The sequence below is a fragment of the Macrosteles quadrilineatus genome, unplaced genomic scaffold (assembly GCF_028750875.1).
Source record: "Macrosteles quadrilineatus isolate MER2022 unplaced genomic scaffold, UCM_ALF_1.0 Scaffold_8__2_contigs__length_117827958, whole genome shotgun sequence".
In the NCBI taxonomy this organism is placed as follows: domain Eukaryota; kingdom Metazoa; phylum Arthropoda; class Insecta; order Hemiptera; family Cicadellidae; genus Macrosteles; species Macrosteles quadrilineatus.
The window spans coordinates 63909100-63932230 of NW_026542601.1; the positions used below are offsets into that span (position 1 = coordinate 63909100).

The 23131-nt window shown below is 35.7% G+C and overlaps 1 protein-coding gene across 1 annotated transcript in view; it reads right to left on the bottom strand.

Annotated features, from left to right (window-relative positions):
* Positions 1 to 22320, bottom strand: part of LOC129000434 (chromosome-associated kinesin KIF4A-like) — a 73832-nt gene extending 51512 nt beyond the window's left edge. The window contains exons 1-11 of the mRNA XM_054427398.1: positions 22209 to 22320; positions 20538 to 20834; positions 19606 to 19800; positions 14657 to 14775; positions 13957 to 14155; positions 12922 to 13134; positions 10765 to 11053; positions 8788 to 8901; positions 6902 to 6994; positions 4084 to 4134; positions 1505 to 1624 (exon numbers count right to left, since the gene is read on the bottom strand). Of these exons, the coding sequence (XP_054283373.1) occupies positions 1505 to 1624; positions 4084 to 4134; positions 6902 to 6994; positions 8788 to 8901; positions 10765 to 11053; positions 12922 to 13134; positions 13957 to 14155; positions 14657 to 14775; positions 19606 to 19800; positions 20538 to 20834; positions 22209 to 22288 (1770 nt within the window). The 5' untranslated portion in view covers positions 22289 to 22320. The remainder of the gene's footprint in view (positions 1 to 1504; positions 1625 to 4083; positions 4135 to 6901; positions 6995 to 8787; positions 8902 to 10764; positions 11054 to 12921; positions 13135 to 13956; positions 14156 to 14656; positions 14776 to 19605; positions 19801 to 20537; positions 20835 to 22208) is intronic.
* Positions 22321 to 23131: the final 811 nt, after the last annotated feature.

The following is a 23131-nucleotide window of genomic DNA, read 5'->3' on the forward strand; positions in this document are numbered from 1 at the left end:
TGTGGTGTTATGCGTCGACGGCAAAGGCTCTGGGACTGACTGAATCAGATTTAACTGGATCGAGATTGGTATCGTTGTTTTAAGCAGATTCTGAGCTTTCTCCTGATGTCTGTTTCTAGACGCTTTTCATTTTAGTCCCGAAAATATTGTAGCAGACAGCTGACGTGCGTATTTGTAAACAACTTGGTTAACCTTGCACCGATGACTGATGTGTTTTATTACGTTTATCATTGTTTTAGTGTTAAAAATCAAAAGTAGTGATATACGTGGACGGTGCATTATAAGAAGATTTAAGTGATTTTGAAGGGCTGGTTGATGATCCTGAAGAAGTAGGTAGTGATATTGATGTAAATTATCGGCCAGATTCCTAGCTATGGTTAGGCTATGCATTCTTAGCTAAACGCTATGTACGAAATCTGTTTTTTGCCCATAACTTATTTATTTGCAAACCTACTTCCTTATATTATTATATTTTTGGAATCCTCATAAAATTTTGAAGAAAGTGGCTATTTTAAAATATTTTTAGACCTATAAATTATAACAATTTATTGAGCGCAAACATAATTTTTTTTTCATTTATTTTATAATTTTTGAGAAATGTTAACCCCACAAAAATTTTTGAACATTTTTTTGTAATGTTTTATATGTTACATTTAAGCCCATGATTTTCCAAACAAAATGATATATAAAACAGTATACTTTACATTGTTTTTAAGTTTCTAAGATACATTTTAATAAAACCCTGCGATTGCGCAATAAATGGGCGGTTATTAAGACCAATACTATGGACACTTTTAGGGTAAAATGTGACCGTCCAGATGATAACTTGAGTAATTTTTTTCCAATTTTGATAGAATTTCGTTTTGAAGGTATAACCGCATATAACTATATTATATGCTGTGTTATATTTATGGCAGGATAAACTTGAATGAGTTCGCGGACCAGCATGATCGAACCATGGGAATGGCGGGTTTTATGGGGTTTTCTCATTTTTTACCCTTAAAACACAAAATTTATCAATCTTTATCCAGACCTTAAAGAGCTTAAAAAAACAAATAATTTAGTATATCAAAGTGATTTTGTACAATTGGTTATGAAGAAAATTAAAAAAAATTTTTAATTTAAAAATCCCATGTTATTCTTATGGAGAATATTGTAAAATGTTGTAGTTGGCTTGTTTATGGATATATTTTGATCAAACTTGGCGGATTTATTTATTTCAAACTAAGCTATTGATATTTTAATAAAAACACACTTTATTAGTTTCCCAGTCGGCAGGTTTGCTGCAGCGGGGGTATTTTTTAACACAACCCAAATTACAAGTATTGTTAATAATTTTAGTTCATTACCGATCAAGTCATTGACTTGGATGGAAGGAACTAATATTATAGATATGAATGTTTGCAGATATGTTTATAGATATGAGCATGGAAAAAAAGTATACCTATTACCTGAACAAACCAAATGGTTTTATATCAATCATAACTAGAAACTAAAAACTCACCCTCAGCAGCCAAGTGATGACAGACTCTCTGTAGGGAATGAAGCCTCCTCGTTTGTTCTCAGCCAGAGAGGAGATCACTTTGCCCAGAGTCAGCAAGGAGCGGTTGATGCTCACACCTTCCTGTGTACAAACAATCACTGTAAATGCCTGCAATAATGTGATCTATAATTTTGCAGTAGGCGACTAGTTAAACTCACATCTATCTGAGTCATCATTAGGCCAGCACTAGTCTTGTTGTTTCATTTGAAGGTCGTCAACATTAATAATAAAATCGCGTGCTCGCACACACACAATAAGAAAATTTCAAACCAATTGAGACAACCAAGTTCAAACCATGTTTTGTCATTCAACTGACTTTTTAGCGAATTTCCCATATAGGGAATAAGCTATTACCGTAGGTCTCATGGTAAGACCTAGACCCGGGACCGATTTACTTTTTTGTTTTGAGGTCCCCAGAGGCCAAAAACACCATCCGTTCAAATTCATATATATATATATTTATATGTGTGTCCGTTAGCGCGATAACTCGAGCAAAATTGATCCGATTTTGATTAAATTTGGTACAAACGTGTAAACCTACATTTATTCGAACGAGTTCGCGAACCAGCATAATCGGACCATGGGATCAGGGGTTTATGGTAAAAATGGGTTTTTCTCATTTTTGACCCTAAAAACTTTAAATTTCTAAATTTCTCTCTAGACCATTTTGAAGAGCTTAAAAAAACAAATAATTTAGTATATTGAAGTGTTTTTGAATGTTCATTGACTACGGAGAAAATTAAAAAAATTGTAAATTTAAAATTCCCATGTTATTCTTATGGAGAATAAATAAACTGTTCTAGTTTGCTTGTTTATGGATATATTTTAATCAAATTTGGCAATTTGGTTTATTTCATACAAAGCTATCAATATTTCAATTGAAAAAACACACCTCAATATCTTCCCCGTAGCAGCAAACCTAACTACTCACTAAAATTAATGTTGTTTAAATAGGAAATAAATCTGAAAATTTATAGGGAATATTTTAGTAGAAATCAAGCCGGGTAAATGGAAATTCGCTTAGTATGCAGGTTTGCTGCGACGGGGGTATTTAATCTATTGTTGCAAATAACAAAAGAAAAACACACTACCACAAGGTAAAACACCACTACTGCAACAGCAAAATGCAGTGTGATGCTCAATTTACACAGCTAAAGGTCTTGGTTGACACGATAACTAAGACATGTAGAGTAGCAGAGAGTTATACAGCTAAGAATCAACCAACTTGGTAAACCCCTTAAAACAATTAGAAAGTACAGGTTTCTAAAGCCTGATGCATATTTTTCTACCTCAAATACCTTGGGTAACTTAGTTTTTTATGAATTGATTTTTTACAATTTTGGTATTGTTGGATTAGTTATGAAATTTCTTAAAAGCATACATTCTTCAAGGTTTAAGCAAATTTACTGTATATGGAATAAGCTATTACATCATGGTAAGACCCTTAGGCCTAAGACCTAAGACTTTTTTTATATTGAACAAAATTAGGAAATGGCTAGATTCATTGCCAGATCATGGCATATCAATGATCATTATTTCAAATGCTTATACAGTAGGTACTATCATTGACTATGGTACTATTATACCAATCATTTTTTAAATTTATATAAAACCAGGAAATTCTTATTTTAAATAAGTACATTTATTATTACTATTTTTTTCGAATCTCTGTTTTAAAAGCCTGTTTAAAATTTTTTAGTTCATTTAAATTTTTTGTACATTTAATTTTGAATTCTCATCCTCATTGCTTCCGCAAGACTACAGACCAATTAGCATTCTTCCCGCCTTTTCTTTAAGTTGAAGTTTTCCTAAAAGAAATTTATAAGGAAATAGGTTTAGCTCTTATTGATAAATTCTCAGACAGATCAAATAACGTAATACAAAAATTCAAAAAGTCAGTCAATGCCTGGTTGTTTAGACTATTTTGTGGTTTGCAGGAAGCCTTAAATTGAAATTTAAAGAAATATTAGTTTCAGTTAATTGACTTTGGTATTCACATATGTGTGAAATTATTTACGTGATCCATTGCAGAGTTTATCAAAGTGTGGTCCCCTAGGGGTCCGCAGGCAGGTTTTTGGGGGTCCGCAAAAAACATTCTAATGAAATTTATTTTTAATTACTCACACCAAAAGCGCCTATTTTCTGAAAATAACAGTTTCTGTTTGCATTAAAAAATGTATAGGAAGCAAGCTCAACACATGCCTAGGAGCAGGGAAATATGGGGTTAATGGGGGTAGGGGGTCCGTACTACACACATAATTAATTACGGGGGTCCTTGAGTAGGTGAAGTTTGAGAACCCCTGATCTATTGTATGTTATATATTCAATGATCCAAAAATATTCACATGTTTATATGATATTTTTGTTTTATTTTGAACTACGGTAATGAACAAATACAAAACGATTTCCAGAGAGTTTGTATACACCCTGTATACAAACAATACAAAACTTGTAGGGAAATACAATGAAATACAGTACCTATTGTGTTTGTTATAAACAATAGCTTAGTTTGAAGAGTATTTATTCAACTGACGTCTTACCTTCAAATGTAACTGAATCAGAGGGTTTTTATAAGGATTTTTGGAGGATGCCTGGAAAGAGGAGTAAATGATAAAGTAAAAAATAAAAACCATTACATATTTTTAAAAAACTATGCCTATAGACTGGGCTGTAAAACCATACACACCTATTTGAAAATCATTGTGCAAGTGTCAGGAGATAAATAAAAAGTAGAAAGGAGAAAACAGACGGAGCCAATCATAAACTACAACAACTACCACTGCAAACTTGCAGGCTAAGCAAATTTGTATTAGTCTGATTGGATTTTCACTAAAATATTTCCTTAACATGTCATGTTTATTCCCTATTAAAATAGGATTAAAAAATTTGGTTTAATGAGTAGGTACCTAGATTGCTGCTTTAAGGAAGGTAATAAAGAGTGTTTTCAGTGAAATGGTAATAGCTTAGGCCTATGTAATAGATCTGTCTAATTTGATCAAAATATGGCCTATCCATAAACCAGCAAACTACAACAGTAGACTTATTTTCCATAAGAATAACATAGAAATTTTATTTTATCCCAAACCATTAAGCTACAATCATGCTTCAATATACATCATTTTTAAAGATCTACAAAGTGGTCATAAAAAAACTGCAACATTTTATATTTTGAGGGTTAAAAAAGAGAAAAAGGCAATTTTTAAACCCCTAAAACCCCATTCTCCACTGTCCCTCCACACTGACTCACATCTCTCTTAACTTGGTCATACCATCTCATTTTTGGTCTACCCAGTGGACGCTTTCCAGTTGGTACAGCAGAACATACTTCCTTCAGTCTTGTTCCTTCTTCCCTTCGCAATACATGACCTAGCCAACCTAATCTTTTTGTCTTTATCAAAGCTATTATATCAGGGTCCTGGTATAACGCTCGTAGCTCTCTGTTTTTTTCTAATCCGCCATTCTCCTTCATCGTTTACTGGGCCGAATATTTATTTATTTATTTATTTATTACTTAGTACAGCAGATATACAATGAATTTACAATAGCAAACTGCATAAGCCTTAAATAAAAGGCTTGTCCGCAGCGTTTCTTTTAATACTAATTGTCTTTTCCATCTTTATCTTGGTCTTGAGTCAGTGTGAACTATTAACTGTGCAAAAATATATTTCCTACTTCTTAAACAGTAACAAATTTGGCTTATAACATTTTTACATGATTATATTTTTCTTAGGACCTTGTTTTCAAAAACAATCAAAAAGCGTCCTTTATTTTTCTTGGATGTCCTATACCATCTATCGCTTCCATACAATAACACTGGTTGAATAATGGTTTTATATATTCTTATTTTTGTATCAGATGATAGGAGTTTTGATGACAGGAGCTTCATACATGCACCTAAACATTTATTGGCATTTGCTAACTTACTTAATATTTCTGTATCTTCTATGTTAAAGCTATTTACAGTAACTCCTAGGTATTTAAAGCTTTCTACTGGTTCAATTAAATAGTTGGCTATATTGAAATTTGTGCCTCTATTGATGGGATGTCGTCCAAACTTTATTATTTTGGTTTTTTCTTCATTTAGTTCCAAACCCACTTTTTTTACATTCTTGAATAAACTTGTCAGCTAGAAAACGCAGATCTTCCGACTTTTCAGCCAATATCACAGTGGAGATGGCAGCGGACAGAGAGGCGCAGAAGAGGCTGATCTACGAGGCGAAGAATCGACTGCGATTTGTAGCGCCCCAGCAGTAAGTAAGTAAGTAAAACCCCATTCATATTGGCCGATCAAGCTGGTTTACAAACTCAATTTAATAGTAAAGTAGGTATTCTTTTACTTTCACATTTGTTTACACATTTGTACCAAGTTTAATCAAAATCTGATTTTTAACTTGAGTTATCATGATAAAGGACACACAAATCTAGACCTACCTGTGTAAAAGAATTTGAATGGATAGTGTTTTTGGGCTCTGTGAACATCAAGAGACCTCTGGTAATAGGTTAATGGGAAATTTGCTAACAGAAGAGAGTGGCAAATCAATTCAATTGCGTTGTTTGCGTTGCGCACAAAACAACATCATGGAAAGTTTTTACTTCAAGTCGAACAGTTAAACACGTTGAGTGCGGTCGTTCCCGATCGGGAACGCTCGGCAATGCCTTTTGTATATCTTCGTATTTTTCTCTAGCGTCGGTCAAAAGCGGACCTATACCACGTTAGCGTGTAGTGTGTGACTTGCATTTTGTTGTGGTGTAGGTTGGTGGTAAATTTCCACGTAGAATCCCCATCTGGCAAGCTTAAAAATCTTGTCCCGTCTTTTTCCCTCTATTTGGCAATAAAATTCCAATGGGACCGGCTACGCTCCAAGCAGTGCAGCTATCTGAAGGTGTTCAGCGAACTACGTCGACTCTCGTCGTAAAGCAGGACATCCCATCCATTTTGTTATTTGCTAATCGTCAGACCGAAATTGGATAGCCAATCACACGCGGCAATCGGGTTTGTTCGATGCTGTGGGCTGCGCTGCACTGGGGATACGCCTGTCATTTGACATGCCGCAGCGAACGTGATAATTAAACTCTCAGTTTGCAAAATGTAAAAAAAAAAACTGAATAGGCCTAAAGGCCTAACCATAAATATAAATATATTAAATGAATTTGAAAGGATGGTGTTTTTCACCTCTGGCGACATCAAAACAAAAAATAAATTGGTCCTGGGTTTAGGTCGTACCATGAAACCTACAGTAGCTTATATGGGAAATTCGCTAAAAACATGATTCTTTTGGTCTGAGTAATTGATTTCACTAGTAAAGAAGAGAATCCTTATTTTACAATCCATGTCAACAGTTGGGTCTGACAACTTACCTTCAGTCTGTCACCAGAAGCACAAGTGTGAGCCAACCGTTCACTGCCAGCCAGATCCACCAAGTTGATCTTACTGCAAACACTCGGTCGATCCTACCACACAAAAGCAACAGCAAACATTAGCAAATCTATATTTAACACAATTATGGGTTCCTCTGTAACATCCTTTTTCTGCCTGTTCTACTAAACCGTTTTCTATGAATGAGGCATCATTTTAAAGTTCTAGTGCAGGGACCAATGGTATTTTAATTGTAATTTTAAAGGTGATTACCTCCAGTTGAATACTAAAACCAACTCAAATTGTAAACCAAAAATGATTGAAACAGTTTATGATAATCGATTCAAAACAGGCTACTTTTAATAACAATTGTTTATAACCTGATTTAAATAGGTTAATTTACAATTTAGTAGGCCTTGTAGATCAACGATCTACATATTTTATATTAGGGATGTGATTCTCAATACCACCGATACTTGACTATTGGTATCAGTATTGAAAATCGATCATCAAAAGTCAATTCCAATACCGGACCGATACAAGTCACCTTTGCACGACTGGAAAATGACCGCTATTGCCGCGAACGTGCAAGACTATGACGACGTTTCCGTGACTGCGGGAGACAACAATGACGTCTACAAGGCCGCGGGATGTGTTCATGATTTCGCCGCAATTGCGGAAGACAAAGATGACGTTTCTGTAATCGCGGGAGACGATAATGACGTCATCACAACTGCGGAAGATGTTCATGATTCCCTATCGCGGATGACGAGGATGAAGTTTCCGTGACCGCGGGAGACGATGATGATAATGTCCACACAGCCACAGAAGATTTTTGTGATTTTGCCGCTATCGCGGAAGACGATGATGATGTCCACACGTTGCGGAAGATGGTCATGATTTTGCCGCGATCACGGACGACGACGTTTCCGTGACTGAGGGAGTAGATGATGGTGTCTACACGGCCACGGGAGATGTTCATGATTTTGACGCGATCGCGGACGGCGACGTTTCAGGGACCGCAAAAGACGATGATGAGGTTTGAATTGAGGAAGATATTTACAATTTTGCAGTGATCCCAGAAGACGAAGATTATATATCCACGACTGCTGGCGATGATCACAATATTAGCTCGAGTTTGGCTTGACGAAAAATGATAGGCTAGCACACCCTCATAATTCATTTTCTATTTAATATGGTAAGTTTTTTATGTGTTTAGAAAGGTTTAAACTTAAATTGGCTAGTTGGAATCATTGCTGCATAGTGCATACATTTTCACCCCATTTCCTAAAAAGTTCCTAATGGAAGGACATATGGAAGGACTAATGGAAGATAGGGGTTGGTGTAGTATAGTATAACAAATCCATTCAGACAATTTGGTAAAACAAAAAAATCTTATCTGTATCAGTATTAAGAATAGATTTTTCAGGTATCAGTATCGGTATCGAGAATCAATAAATTTTGGAATCGACACATCACTATTTTAGTATTTTATATCATGGAAATTAAATTAGTAGTTTTATTCATCTAATAACTGTCTTCAACAGCTTATTTTTATATATCATGATGTTATTCTTGAACGTAAAATTAGTTTGTTACTAAACTTTAAAGAGTGTTGTGCTGAACAGAATCTGTTAAGAAAATAAACATGCTCAAAACCTGAATTGAAACTTTGAAACGTACAATTCTGAAATTATGAAATTTATAATTTCCAATATTAAGCAAGGGGAAGCAAGTTGTAGCAGTGCTTCGGTCCTCGAGGTCCCAGGTTCAAATCTTACCAATCACCAATAGGTTTTATCTATGTGATAATGTTGCAACCCTCTAGGACTAGCCTCAAGTTAGAGAGCCTAGCTTATGTGAAAGTAGGACATTATATTATACTCACATCATCCTGTGATTGTGTCAGTGTGATTGTGAAGATGGAGTGGGACCGAGAGCTGTTTACATTCATCTCTGTGGCTGCCGTAGCCTTGTGACTGTTGCCTATTCTCAGCCAGTCCTACAACCAAGCGTAACCATAAATTAATGCAGAACATGCTTGTCAAACTCTGACAAGTCCAAACCATCATCAGAGGCACTTGGATTCTACGCCCCTTGTAAGAGATACCATAGACTAACCAACACAAGTAGACTTGTCATCCCATTGTAAATTTTGACGCACGTTTTTCGTGTCTAGTTGATGTACGGTGACACTGGGCGCTAGTGTCGACAAAATTTTGTTTCTATTATTTTAGGGTTAATTTCTTGATTTGTGCTTTACTGTTTGGCTATATAACTAGGAGACAAGTTACTGTTTATGATTAGATCGTATTATTTGGTTAAACGAGGTTTTAAATTACTATAATAACAGGAAACAAATTGTAAACAAAACACAACCTCTACATATACCGTACAGAACTAACAATAAAATTGTCTTCAGCTGTTCCATAAGGATGAGAAATCTACTTGGGGGGGGGGGGGGTATGTTTTATCTATGGAGATACTTAATTTTTGTCCTGTTTTACTACTAAATTGCTCTACTATACATATACTGTCAAAGAGACCATGATTTCAATTTATATAATTTTTGTTGTCATTTCTAACTTTGGTTATTTGGCCGAAAGAATTTTAGGTGGTTTGGGCTGGATTGTCTTCTTGATAAAAGTGTGTAAGCAAGGTTGTTTATTTCTCTACATTTCCAGATAGGCCTAATGTACATACTTTGACTTCTTCTAAAATGAGATATACTTAACAAAATTTGATTTAGTAAGGATTGCTAAATTGAGGAAAGGTAAGCTTTCGGCTTTTTTTGTGTTTTTCAGCTGATTTCGCTGTGTAGTGGCCGAAGTTACATATAAATCCAGCTCACAACCACAGGCAGTACAATCAAATGTAGCAGACCACCACTGCTACAAAACTCGATGGTATTTTTAGTCCACAATCCGCAACAACTGACTTTTTGATGTGAAAAGAGTATTGAATGCGACAAACAACTCAGGTTACAGGTTGCAGTTCAGTTGTGATCTGCCAATTGAATCACTTTGTAATAAAAGCTGAAATAGTAAAAATATTTTTTGTTGAGTTTTTTTTCAAAATTAAAAAAAATTCACATAAGGAAATAAGCCTAATCCCAAGTACTTGTGACACAATGTATTAGGCCTAATACTTTTTTCGATCACAGATGCAGAATTTAAGTACATAATTCAAGTAGCCTACTGTTGAAAGGATAGGATCGTTGTGAAGATAGCAGGCTTACCTGAATGGGAAAGAGTCAAAAGTGACACAAGAAAGAAACACTTTACTTTACTTTTAAGTATATTCAAAAAATTCTAATATTTCACTATTTCACTGGATCCTTCCTTAGATAAAAATGAGTGAGTGACAGTGTGGTGTTTTTGAGTTTCTTTTCAGGTAAACTTGTTATCCTTATAAAAACAAAAATAAAACCATTGGGATTTTACTTGCACTCTCTCTAAACTTGACAAATTTCCCCAGGAAAAGACACTGTATGTTCTGTGTGTCTTCTGTATGTTGTCACAGAAAACATACTACTATAACCCAGAATGCCAACCACATGGTAAAAAGCATTAAGTGTTTTGAGAGAGCTTTGCCTGTCAATCGCAGGCAGCGCCACCAGCGTTGCTATGCTGAGTGCATGGCAACGCTGGTGGCGCTGCCTGCGATTGACAGGCAAAGCTCTCTCAAAACACTTAATGCTTTTTACCATGCGGTTGGCATTCTGGGTTATAGTAGTATATTTTCTGTGATGTTGTGGACGTTGTGGTACACCTGTACTTCTTCAATGTAGGCTAGCTGATATCCTCTTTATTCTACAATTCAATATGGGTTTTATTAAAGCTATTTAAAATGAGCCCCAGCTCACCTGCAGTGATCTGAAAGAGCAGACTTTACGGACTGTCAGATCCACCACGTAGGGCCCCATTTCCGGGTGTTCCCTCACCCTTAATGGAGCAGCTCTGCCGCTCTCCTCCGACGGACGGAGCAGATCGTGTATCTTCTCATTGTAAATTTCAAAATAGCTTATTTCGATTTGTGCACTCAAATAATCCTTGGAGCCCTCAACTGTGTTGAAAATCTGTTTGGAGAATCGTGGGATGATTCCTGCTTTCTCAGGAACGTCTTCAATCGATTTAATTTCTTCACCCATCATGCTTATCGGAAAGACAGATTGTTAAACAAGCTTTCACAAATATAACACAAATATTATACTTAATTCATAACAAACAGTTTGTAGTTAAATTTAGTGCTGGTCCAAACCAGAAATTTCAAATCTCGTATCCTAACTGAAATCAAAATTGTAATAATCGGTTCTCAAATGCCATAACCTAAACGCAAAACTTACTCGACTGGTTAAGGTAATAAAACAATCCTAGTAATAAAATGCTCATCATACAATCCAAACCAAAAGAAATTGGACTCCTGTCCCTAACAAAATAATATGAATTACATGGCTAATACACTTCAAACCTAAAAAAACATTATTTTTTATAAACAACAAACAATGAAATAGCCAAAATTAACCTCCTGATACTGATGTCATAACATAAATATGAGACCAAAATACTTATTTGAATATACTTAGTCTTAAATCTCGAAACCAGGGGTGGGGTGGCTGTGATAGGAACAGATGATTTAGTATACTGTGATTTACTAATGTTGCACACATAATGTGGGGATTAGTTGTGGTGTTTCTGGACCATTTGATAAATAAAGAAGGTTAAATTAAAGGTTGTTGCCTAGTGGTCGAGTTTCATAATACAGTAGAACTCCAATTATCCGAACTCCAATTAACCGAATCGCCGATTATCCGAATCGCTTATTTCAACAACTTTAAAAACGTAAAGGCCTACAGTAATAATAAGTTTTGCAAAATATCAAAGAATTGTTATGAAACAAATTTAGCCAGTGTGTAATTTTGGACTTTGATGGAACACTATTAACTTAAGAACATAGAACACTTGTGCTATGACCATTGTAAACTGTAAAAATGTTCTACCGAAAATGAGGATTTTCTTGGAAATTCCCAGAATTCCTGTAAAACTCCGATTATCCAAATTTTTGATTATCCGAATGGGGTCTGGTCCCAATTGATTCGGATAATCGGAGTTCTACTGTAACTGGATTAGGCCTATGCACATTTTGGCACTTTCACCATCATCAGATATAAGAACTGAATTTACCTAAAGAGATGTCAGAAGGTCAAAAACAAAGCAAATTAACACTTAGACTGTTATTTAACATATTTTATATCGAATAAGTTATTCTTTGTGACAGTATGGAGGTATGTGGTGAGACTGAAACCAAAAATCTAAGGCAATAGTTGGTAGTTTAACCTTTTTTATAAAAAAAAATCATTTAATATCAACTTCTGACCATTAGGGAAAGGGTAGGCTGTATCCGGATCATATCCCACTACTTGTCTAATGCCAGGTTAATTGTTACTTAGCCGGTCATTATCACATTTACACGTTGAGTGCGGCAGGCATTCAAACAGGCGCTCGCCAATGGCGGCGATGCCCGGGCAATGCCCCGGCGCGGCACCATAACAGCGAACGCAATTGGCATTCAAATATTTCAATCTGACGAATAACAAAAGAGCAGCGGTGATTGTTCTACGTTACCCCGATATTGGACGTAGTTCCCTTAAACACCCAAAGGTAGCAGCTCTGCCTGGATCAGTAGTCAGTGGCTTTGTAATGTGGCTTGAAGAGAGAAAATCCCCGAAACCGGGACAAAAGCATTGTCAGACGAGGTTTTTTGGGAAATTTTAGTACCAACCTACACCAAAATAAAGCTCACATTCTAAGCTACAGGCTAGCAACGATTATAACGTTCCCCGGCAATGGCTGAGCTCATACTGAGCTAATGTAGTGGGGGTTGCGCAACTACATCAATTGATGTAGGCCGATAGGAACAATTGATGTAGTCAGCATTATACGTCCTAATTTCTGTTCACATAACGTTAGTTTATATAAATAATTTAATACTCCATATTTATTTATGATTACAGTATGCATACCTGTAACTCTTTCCAGAACCAGTCTGACCGTAGGCGAAGAGACAAACGTTGTAGCTGTGGAATGCAGCATCTACCAGTGGCTGGACCATAGTGTCAAACACCTGTTGTTGGTCACAGTTGGAGTCAAAGCAGTAGTCATATGAGAAGCAATGTTCTGATCCCAGGCCATGCACTCTCACTGTACCATCGTCTACAGTGACTACACTGCGCTCGCTGCAACACAACAAATTAGCTGACAATAAGTACAACAAACCTGCAGACTAATCAAATTGCTAGTTGCTTTACTAGATGTTATTCAAATAGACTACTTAATTCCCTATAGCCTACACCGTTCACCAAATTTAGGCGGTTTTAGGGGAAGAGATCTATCTGCTCCACTTGGCCCTATCTTTAAAGGAACAGCTGAGGTTTGTCAAAATGTTAATCAGCTGGGACATACATTAATACTAAAAAAATTAAATAGTGGGGGAACTTCTCCTCAAATCGCCTAAATTTTGTGAATGGGCTATAATAAAAGCCCAACTGGGCTTATATATTTATTACACTTGTACCAATGCCCATTATAATAATACTGGCTCAATATATACTTTGACAAGTGGTCAACGACCCTGAAATATTTCAAATTTAAATCAAAATGTGTAAGTGAATATAAATGTGTTTTTTTTTTAAACTCGTACATGTAAGCCTGCCTCTATAAAAAAAAAATCACACCTAATCTGGCCTGTAGCCCTTTACCAAGAATACCTAACATCACACATTATTTGATTATGGAAATAAAGGTGATATGGAGTCATTACACTGAGATTTGTTATACAATTGCTGTACTAACCATATAACTTACAGTACAGCACTTGATGCTTACAAATCTTTAAAATGTATAAACGTTAGTTAAGAGGATTTTTCTACTCTAGTAAACCATTAATTTTATTAATATTGAAATTATGAGTTAAAGTTAAATAACCAACCTACTTTTCTAACATAGGCCATAAATATATGTACAGTTAACGAGGATGGATAACTTGTATTACTACTAACCCTGGGAAGGTAGGTCGCAGTCTCACAGCCACTGTGAGATTCGTAGTCTCACCCACAACAGACTGAGTGTCTAGCAGCACGGGTGAGAAACACCCAGGGGTGGCCTCGTCTTCAAACCTCACCCGATGTTTGGGTGTCATCATATTTTGACTGTGAGACCGCAGAAGACTGGGACGGGCCGGGCTGTCGGTGGATGCAGCTATGAACCAACATTTAAGTAAACATACTTTGTCTACAGTTGTCATACAAAGTGGCACTTGGTTCACTGAACTAGTGTGCAAAACAGCTGATTTCTCAACATTTTACTTTGCCCGCTAATTTTCTACACTCCGGGTGGTAACTAAGTAAAATTTATGCTTAGTTAATTTAATTTGAAGTTGACAATAATATTGATTATCACGTGCATCATGCCTCAGCAATGCAGCTCAGCCACGATATTTTTTAGTTGCTGTAGACAATTTATTTGTGCAACTAATGAGCAAAGTGGCACTTTTTGAAATTATAGAAAATGTTGGTAGCTTGGCAAGTCTTGTGCATAGATTTTAGTTTGTTAAAAAAAAAAAAGATTTGAACACTATTGCACATTCATTTGTCTACAATTTCAAGTTGTATAAATTATAATCCAATATCTTCAAATTGTAATATGATCAGTTGCTATAATACCCCATTGCATTGACCAAAGAGATATTTAATGGCTTACCAAGAGTGCCAGTAGACACAGATCGTCGCAGCTTGTGTTGAGAGGTCGGAGTGCTGGGACGAAACTTGCTTGGACTGGCTTGATCAAACCTACTTTTGGAAGACAGGATTCCTTTGATACTGAAAAAAAATTTAAATTTCATTAGAGATTTTTTTATTCAAATTATTTACAGAGGGACCACCCCTCTTCTGTCATCCGGCAGACATAACAACACCCTCAACGGACTATGACTGTGTTTCTAAATTATTTATACTTAAATGGTACCACTTAAAACTGCAGTTACACTAATATACTACAAAATAACTAAATAACCCTACCAAAAGCCAAAAGCAGACCTACAGACAGACTAAGCAAATTTCCATATGCCTAATTTGATTTTCACTTAAATCAACAGGGTCAAAAGTCCCGGTACGGTTAAATAAAAAAAAATAATAGATAGAGCTACAAAAGTTTGTACAAAGTAGTTACTGGTCTTTATTATTTAAACATTATTCAGTGATAAGCTATCCCTTCAGGGGACGGCCTGCTATGAGTCAGAAGAAAATAATGAAAGTGTTGGTTGATAAGTACATCAAAACAAAGGTTTTTTAGTAGAATACAATGCCACAAACCTGATCTCAAAATGGACAACTAAGTCAAAAATACCAGTCGTTCAAAGATTACTTGAATTTCAGAATTTTACCAAACATGGTCTAATAATTGCAAATTCAAGAAATCATTGAACAGCTGTTCCTTTTTTAATTGGTTGCTCTTTTAACATAGGGTTTTTAGCATTGTATTCTACAAATAAAGACCTTTGGTTCAATGTCCATATCGACCTATCCTAACTTTAATCATTTTCTTTTAGCGAATTTCCCATATAGGGAATTTATTCCCTATATGGGAAATTCGTTAAAAGAAAATGATAGCTATTACCGTAGGTCTCATGGTTAGACCTAGACCTGGGACCGATTTACTTTTTCCTTTAGAGGTCCCCAGAGGCCAAAAACACCATCTGTTCAAATTCATATGTATGTGTTCGTTGAGATAACTCAAGCAAAAAAAAAAAACTCCAAACCATTTTGTAGAGCTTCAAAAATAAATAATTTATTATATTAATGCGTTGTTGCCCAAAGGTTACGGAGATAATTTTGAAAATTGTAAATTTAAAACTCCCATGTTATTCTTTTGGAGAATAAATAAACTGTTGAGATTGCTTGTTTATGGATATATTTTAATCAAATTTGGCAATTTTGTTTAATTTCATACTAAGCTGCCAACATTTCAATAAAAAAAAAACACACCTTAATATCTTCCCCGTAGCATCAAACCTAGGTACTCATTAAAATTGATGTTATTTAAATAGGAAATAAATCTTACAATTTTAAGGGAATATTTTAGTAGAAATCAAGCCGGGTAAATGAAAATTCGCTTAGTCTGCAGGTTTGCTTCGGCAGGGGTATTTACTTCTAGTGGGCGTCCCCCTGAGAAAGAGAAGTATTTAATTGCATAACCAATTCAAGGAATCTTTGAACAGCTGTCATTTTTTAGTGGTTTATGTATCCCGTCTGTTTGAATTTGGGTTTGCGGCATTGTATTTTCCTAATAAAAAACTTTAATTTGATTTGTACATCAATATGCTTACATTTTAGATTTTCTTCTGACTTCTAGCAGGCCGTCCCTCTGAGGAGGTAGCGTATACCTGAATAATGGGTTGAAATTATTTCAATGCCCAGTAGCTTTGTGCCAAGTTTTGTAGCTACATCTTTATTATTTTTTGAATTTTTTTACTGTACTGAGCCTGAGACTTTTCCCCCCTATATTTAATTTAGGTTTAACGAGTAGGGCTATGTAACTTACATTTGATGCTACAGAGATGGTAATAAAAGTGTGTATTTTAAAATATTACTAGCTTAAGTATTGAATAAATAAATTTACTGAGTTTGATCAAAATATATCCATAAACAAGCAAACTGCATCATTTCACTTAATCCCTATAAGAATAACATGCACATTTTAAATTTAGGCCTACAATTCTTTTTTTTAACTTTCTCTGTTTAACTGTACAAAAATGCTTCAATAAACTAAATTATTTGTTTTTTAAGCTCTTCTCTGGGGACAACGTAAACAAAACAAAAAAGTAGGCCCTAAATCGGTCCCGGTCCAGGTCTTACCATAAAACCTACGGTAATAGCTTATTCCCTAAATGTGGAATTTGATAAAATTCCCCAAAAGCTAGGCCCTTTTGCTCTATTTTCCATCCTTAAACTCAAACTGTGGCCTATATTTCAATGATTGTTTCAGAAATTTTAGTCCCAGTCTGCCTGAAAGAATTGAAAGCCTCAACAGCTTTATATAAAAAATACAAATTATGTGCCTAACTTAATTAAATACCCCCGCCGCAGCAAACCTGCCGACTAAGCGAATTTCCATTTGTCTGAATTGATTTTCAGTTAAATATATTTTAATAACATTAGGTTTAACGAGTACCTAGGTTTGCTGCTACAAGGAAACTAATAAATAATAAATTTGCCAAGTTTGATCAAAATATATTCATAAACAAGCAAACTACAACATTTGACAATATTCTCCATAAGAACAACATGGGAATTTTAAATTTACAATTTTTTTAATTTTCTCCGTTACTAATAATCAAACAAAAATACTTTTATATACTAAATTATTTGTTTTTTTAAGCTCTTTAAAAAGGTCTAAAGAGAAATTGGGAAATGTTGTGTTTTGAGGGTCAAAAGTGAGAAAAACCAATTTTTACCCCATAAAACCCCCCGTAAAGCCCCGTTCCCATGGTCCGATCGTGCTGGTTTGCGAACTCATTCAAGTTTATCCCGCTTTACACCTTTAAACCAAATTTCATCAAAATCGGACAAAAATTACTCAAGTTATCGCGTTCACGGACGTATATATATATATATATGTCTATATATATATATATACATATATAAAAATTTGAACGAATAGTGTTTTTGGCCTCTGGGGACATCAAAATGAAAAAGTAAATCGGTCCCGGGTCTAGGTCTTACCGTGCCACCTACGGTAATAGCTACTTCCCTATAGGGAAATTCGCTAAAAATAGTTATCATTTAAAGCGGCTTGTAATAAGTTAGGCCTAAGACTTTTTGAACTGATTGCTCCAAAAACTGTAGGCCTATATAAATGTAGAGTTGGCCAATGTTTTAGCTGAAGTGTTTGATACAATTTTAGGCTATACTTTAACTTGTTTTTATTTAACATCTTCATAAATGACATCACAGATATTCTGGACGTTAGGTTTCTCCTCTTTGCAGATGACCTGAAACTCTTTTGTGAGATTTCCTCAAAAGATGACAACGCTCGCCTTCAGAGAAACCTTGACAATGTTATTCATTGGTGTCGAATCAACTCTATGGACCTGAATGAGAATAAGTGTGTGGTTATGCAGTTCACACGCTCTTCACAGATGAACTGTTTCAATTACCATATTGGTCTTCAAGTTCTGCAGTCTGTCAAAGAGGTCCGCGACTTGGGGGTTTTCTTCACATCCAACCTTCACCCTGTCGCTCACATATCTCGCATCTGCTCCAAGGCCTACTCCGTTCTCGGTTTCATCTTCAGAGCCACCAGAGGACCATTTTCTCTTACCACCATTAAATCTCTCTACATGACTCTCGTCCACTCAATTCTGGAATTCAACTCAACTGTGTGGTCCCCTTACCAACTGGGATTGGTTAATGAACTAGAAAAAGTCCAAAACCGTTTTCTCAGATTGATCGGAGGGTTTTGGGTTTTCGCTACACTGAAGTTGAAATCAACGAGATTGGTCAGCTTCTTGGCCTCCTGCCGTTGCTTCTTCGAAGAAAGTTGATGGACGCAGTATTCCTCTTCAAGCTAGTAAATGGCTCATTGGACTGTCCTGAGCTGCTGGGAAAGATTGACTTCCACGTACCTCGTCATTCCAGACATCAACAAGTGTTTAAAAGAGATCACTACTCCACCTCTTACATTCAGCACAGTCCAGTACCTCGCCTGATGCGCACAGGGAACATCATCTGCGGGGACGTCAACTTCTTTGGCCGCAGTGTCTCCTCCTTTAAGTCCGAAACGAGTGCCGTACTCAGAAGAATGCACATGTAGTGAAATCTTGTTAATAATGTCACTCATCTGTTTCTCTTTCTGTTTTACTGTTGAATGGTCTATTTATTTTGTTTTGTTGTTAAATAGTCTATTTATATTGTTTTTGTTGTAAATGATCTATATTGTCTTGTTCAAAATGGTTTGTTATGTAGTTTTCGTTGTTAATAGTCTATTTAAAATTGTTTTTGTTGTTAGCCTAAATTGTCTATTTATATTGTTTTTCGTGCAACATGCCTGTATAGCTGTCATGTCCTGTAAATCATGTATATTTATTCATCAAAATTGTGTTGTTACCGCATTTCATATTATTATATTTCATATTATTTATTAGTATTTCATATTTGTTATAATATTTAATTATTGATCACACTAAAACTATTTCACTTTAAGTCACAAAAAATGTGTGCAGTAGAACCCCTTTAATCCGAACTAATTGGGACCGGGGATAGTTCGAACTATTGAATAGTGTGGATTACAGAACATATTGTTGTTTATACATAACAATTGCTAGAAAAAAGTGAAAAATACTTTATAAAGTAAAATACAGTCTTTATTTAATACAGTAGTAAACATAGGGAATAAACATTACTCTACATTACAATAGAAACAATTATGGTGCGTATACCAATAAATACAGTATCCAATGAATAACTACTGTTCTGTGTATAGAGTACAGCAATGAGGCGTTCGGATTAGTGGACGTTCAAGTTAGTGGATGTTCGGATTAAAGAGTTCTACTATATCAATCTCAACTCAACTCTCTTGTAAAATGGCGTTTGCCGTGCATGTAATAAATAAATAAATAAAAAAATAACAAAATGTAGGCCTAATGAACTTACATGTCGTTATTTCTCATGTTGGACAACTGAGGTTTAGCTCTTGAAGGAGAAGGAGATGGAGGAGGTTTAGCAGGAACTCGATTCTCTTTCCGTTCAAAACAAGACCTCATAGTCTTCACATTTATGTTGGCAGGAATATCGGAACTATCAGATGCTCCTTCAAACAGTCCTCTCCTAGAAGTAGGCTTGTTGTCTCTAGAAACAGAAAAAATCATTTGGATTAACCAACATGCTTTTTAAGGTAATAAAACAGGAAAATTTGAAAATTAAAAAACAAATAAATAGAATTACAAGAATCTCAAAAAAGTTACTTGTTCAAAAATGTTCAAAGCATATTGTTACCGGTAGTAATCTTTTAATAATTTTGTGTAGTTTAAAAAGTAGGTGTGACACTTAATTTTTTTGCTAATGAAGAATTTTTATTTTCTGTCAAGAGGATTTGAAATATAGGCTATAGCCTATGTGCAATAGGTGAGTAGGTGGCTCTGTCGATAGCGCCACTGACTTCAGGCCCATGACAGCGATTCTGTGGGTTCGGATTCTGGTAGTCTATTAGGGTGACTACTTTTTATGAGTGCAGTTCAACCTTGAACTGTACTGGCTTACCCTTTGCTTCGCTGGATGTTCTAGGCCTACACACAGGTCCATAGGTAATAAAACTTAGTACCTAATAAAAGTCCGTAATAAAATCTATCTACCTATCATAGCCTATGAGAGCAGGCGAATTAAGTTAGGTAGGTACAGTGTTTTTAGTCAAATTATTTTTAATCCATCTAAGTTGTAGGTCTAAAATTTGTAGCCCTCAGTTTGTTAAAACATTAGATTGATAAAGATTACCGTACTTGAGTTACATAAAAGCTATACCCCCCCCCCCAACCCCCCCCCCCTAACTCAATTTTTAACACTTAGGGTATCAATGTGATTGGTCTAACCTTGCATTTCGCAGTTTTACAACCCCAGAAACTGAATACAGTTTTGAACCAGAAGTTGGTTTCTTTGTATCTCTCTTATCCTCATTTGATTGTTCCTTTCTCGGACTAGGGTTGATGGCTGGCCGCTGTTTGTTCATCTTGGATGACATGTCTGTGATTTGCAGCCGACTTGTGACATTAATGTTTGTATTTCTGGTACCAGCTGGACTGCTTCTAACCTCAGTCTGTATTCTACATTTCCTCGGACTAGATTCAGCTATCGTAGAGCTGACTTGCTGGTTCTTCGTTTTACTTGGACTAAATGTGTGAAAAAAGACAAACACAGGCTTAACTTAGTAGGTACTTAATGTACAAAATATGATCAATAAGCCAAGCATCAATTTAACTTAAGTAAGTTCTCTGAGGGAGCTGACCGATGAACCACTCTTCCCTTCACAATAAAAATATCCGCCATAGGCCTAACTTACAACCAGTTGTAAATATTAGTTGTTATGAGTTAGTTAACTTATTGCAGTTAAAAAAAATGAAGTCTTTTAATATAGGCTACATAAAAGGCATGACGCAATCTATCTGACAATCGTCAGTCAGGGATTAAGAATAAAAAGTAAAAAAAAAATAAAAAATAAATTTCATTAAGTTAGTTTGTTTAAAACTTAATAGGGCCTAGCATGATCATTTAAGTTGGGCTAGCCTAAGTATTAAAACTGTATAGGTTATAAATCATAGGCTAGGCCTCATTTTCTAAAAAGGCTAGGATTAAGTTAACAAAGGGCTACATTAGGTAACTTGGAATTTAGAAAACTCCTTAGGTCTAGCTTTACTTTGCATCTTGCCAGTGTCTGGAACAAGTCAAGTACGGATGGGGTAGGCTTACATCCTTTAACGTCCTTAAGTTAACTTAATTTATGATCAACTTAAATTATTATGTTAGGCTACTAGCCTAGGTAACTCAAGTTAGGTCTAGGACTTTCTATACATAGGAAGATAAACACATTAATATTTTTTACGCACCTACCGTAAGTTGAGTTAAGGTATTCAATTAGGCTTTTAAGCTTAGCCTACTTCTAAACAAGACAAAGTTTTACGTTTGTTTGGGGGAGTTCCTTTACGTTCCTGGCATTGATGTGTCCATCAAAGCCAGGAAAAGGCTAGTTTTTTTAAAGTTATAACTTAAACAAATTTTTGACAAACACACAGGATACCGTAACTTACCGTGTTTGATGTTATGTTTTTGCATGTGTTGTTAAAGGTTGCAAGTTTATGGTTTGAGTTGTTGTAGGCCTAGCTGGTTTTAAATTGTGTAGGCTAGCCTAGCATATTGTAGGCCTGGGCTATTCAATTATTAGGCTGCTGTAATTTATTTAGACCTATATAAGCCTAGGCCTATGAGTGTTGATTGAACTTCATAATACCTAACAGCTGGCTTTCCGTATCGCACTTGTAAGACCTTAACTAAAAAGACAAGACGTTAAGACGCTACATAGGCCTATGCCTTGCCCAAGACTACGATTTAGATTTAAGCTTCTAAGAAATTCTAATCTAGGTTGATTACAAATTTGGTTAGTATTTAACTATCAAGAGAAACTAAGTAACTAAAGAGAACAATATTAAGTTAGTTAAGCTAGAACAAAGTTACCAATCTAACTTATTCTAAAAGTAGAGGTTACTAACCCGTTAGATCTACCTGACGCCGGTGACGATCTCACATTTTTCATTGGCGAGTAAGAAAATATAGAGGATGGTTTGGACATTATTTATATAACTGGTTTTCAATGATAATAACGACAATTAAAATAATTCAGTATAAACACTTTGTGTCATACCGGACAAGACTGATATTTTCAAATAGTATAAACAACCTAAAACAATCGTTATGGTCACGTGGTCTGAGCAGTTAGAGACGTTAGGCAGGATAGCCAACATGCATTTACACAATAACGTATAGAATATCTTGTATACACGTATAATAATGGCCTCAAAGGTATTGTCAAAAGTTCTTGTCCCACACATCTCCGATAGTACCACATGCCGTGGTAGTAAATGTCAACACTTCATCGGTGAGTACACCCACTGTTTTCCCCTGGCATGCAAATTATGTTTTCTCGCATAGACGAAATCTCTCAAAACCTGAGGCTCTGCTTAGCTTTAAGGGTCGTCTCAGGGCAGTAAGATGGGATTGCATTTTTGACTTACAAAACCCTGATGCATGGTTCGATGTGTTTTTTGATACCTTACAGGACCTCTTTGACGAATGCTTCCCTGCCTCAAGCAAAAAAGGTAGACCTACAGGTAAACTCAAGGATACAAATTCATCTAAGACAAGACACAAAGTGAGAGACTGGTACTCACCTAACCTAACCGACTTGAAAAACCTGATGATGGCCCTTCGAGACAGAGGGGATGTTCATAATTACCTGGCACTGAAAAGATTTTATAATAAAAAAGTTGAGGAAGCCAAACGGTTGGCCAATGTCCGTTTCATTGAAAGCTCGCAAAACCGATGCAAAGCAGCCTGGAGTGTGGTAAATAGTGTGAAACCCCAAAAGCCTAAAATGTCCTGCATGGCGAGTCCAGATGATTTCAACACCTTCTTT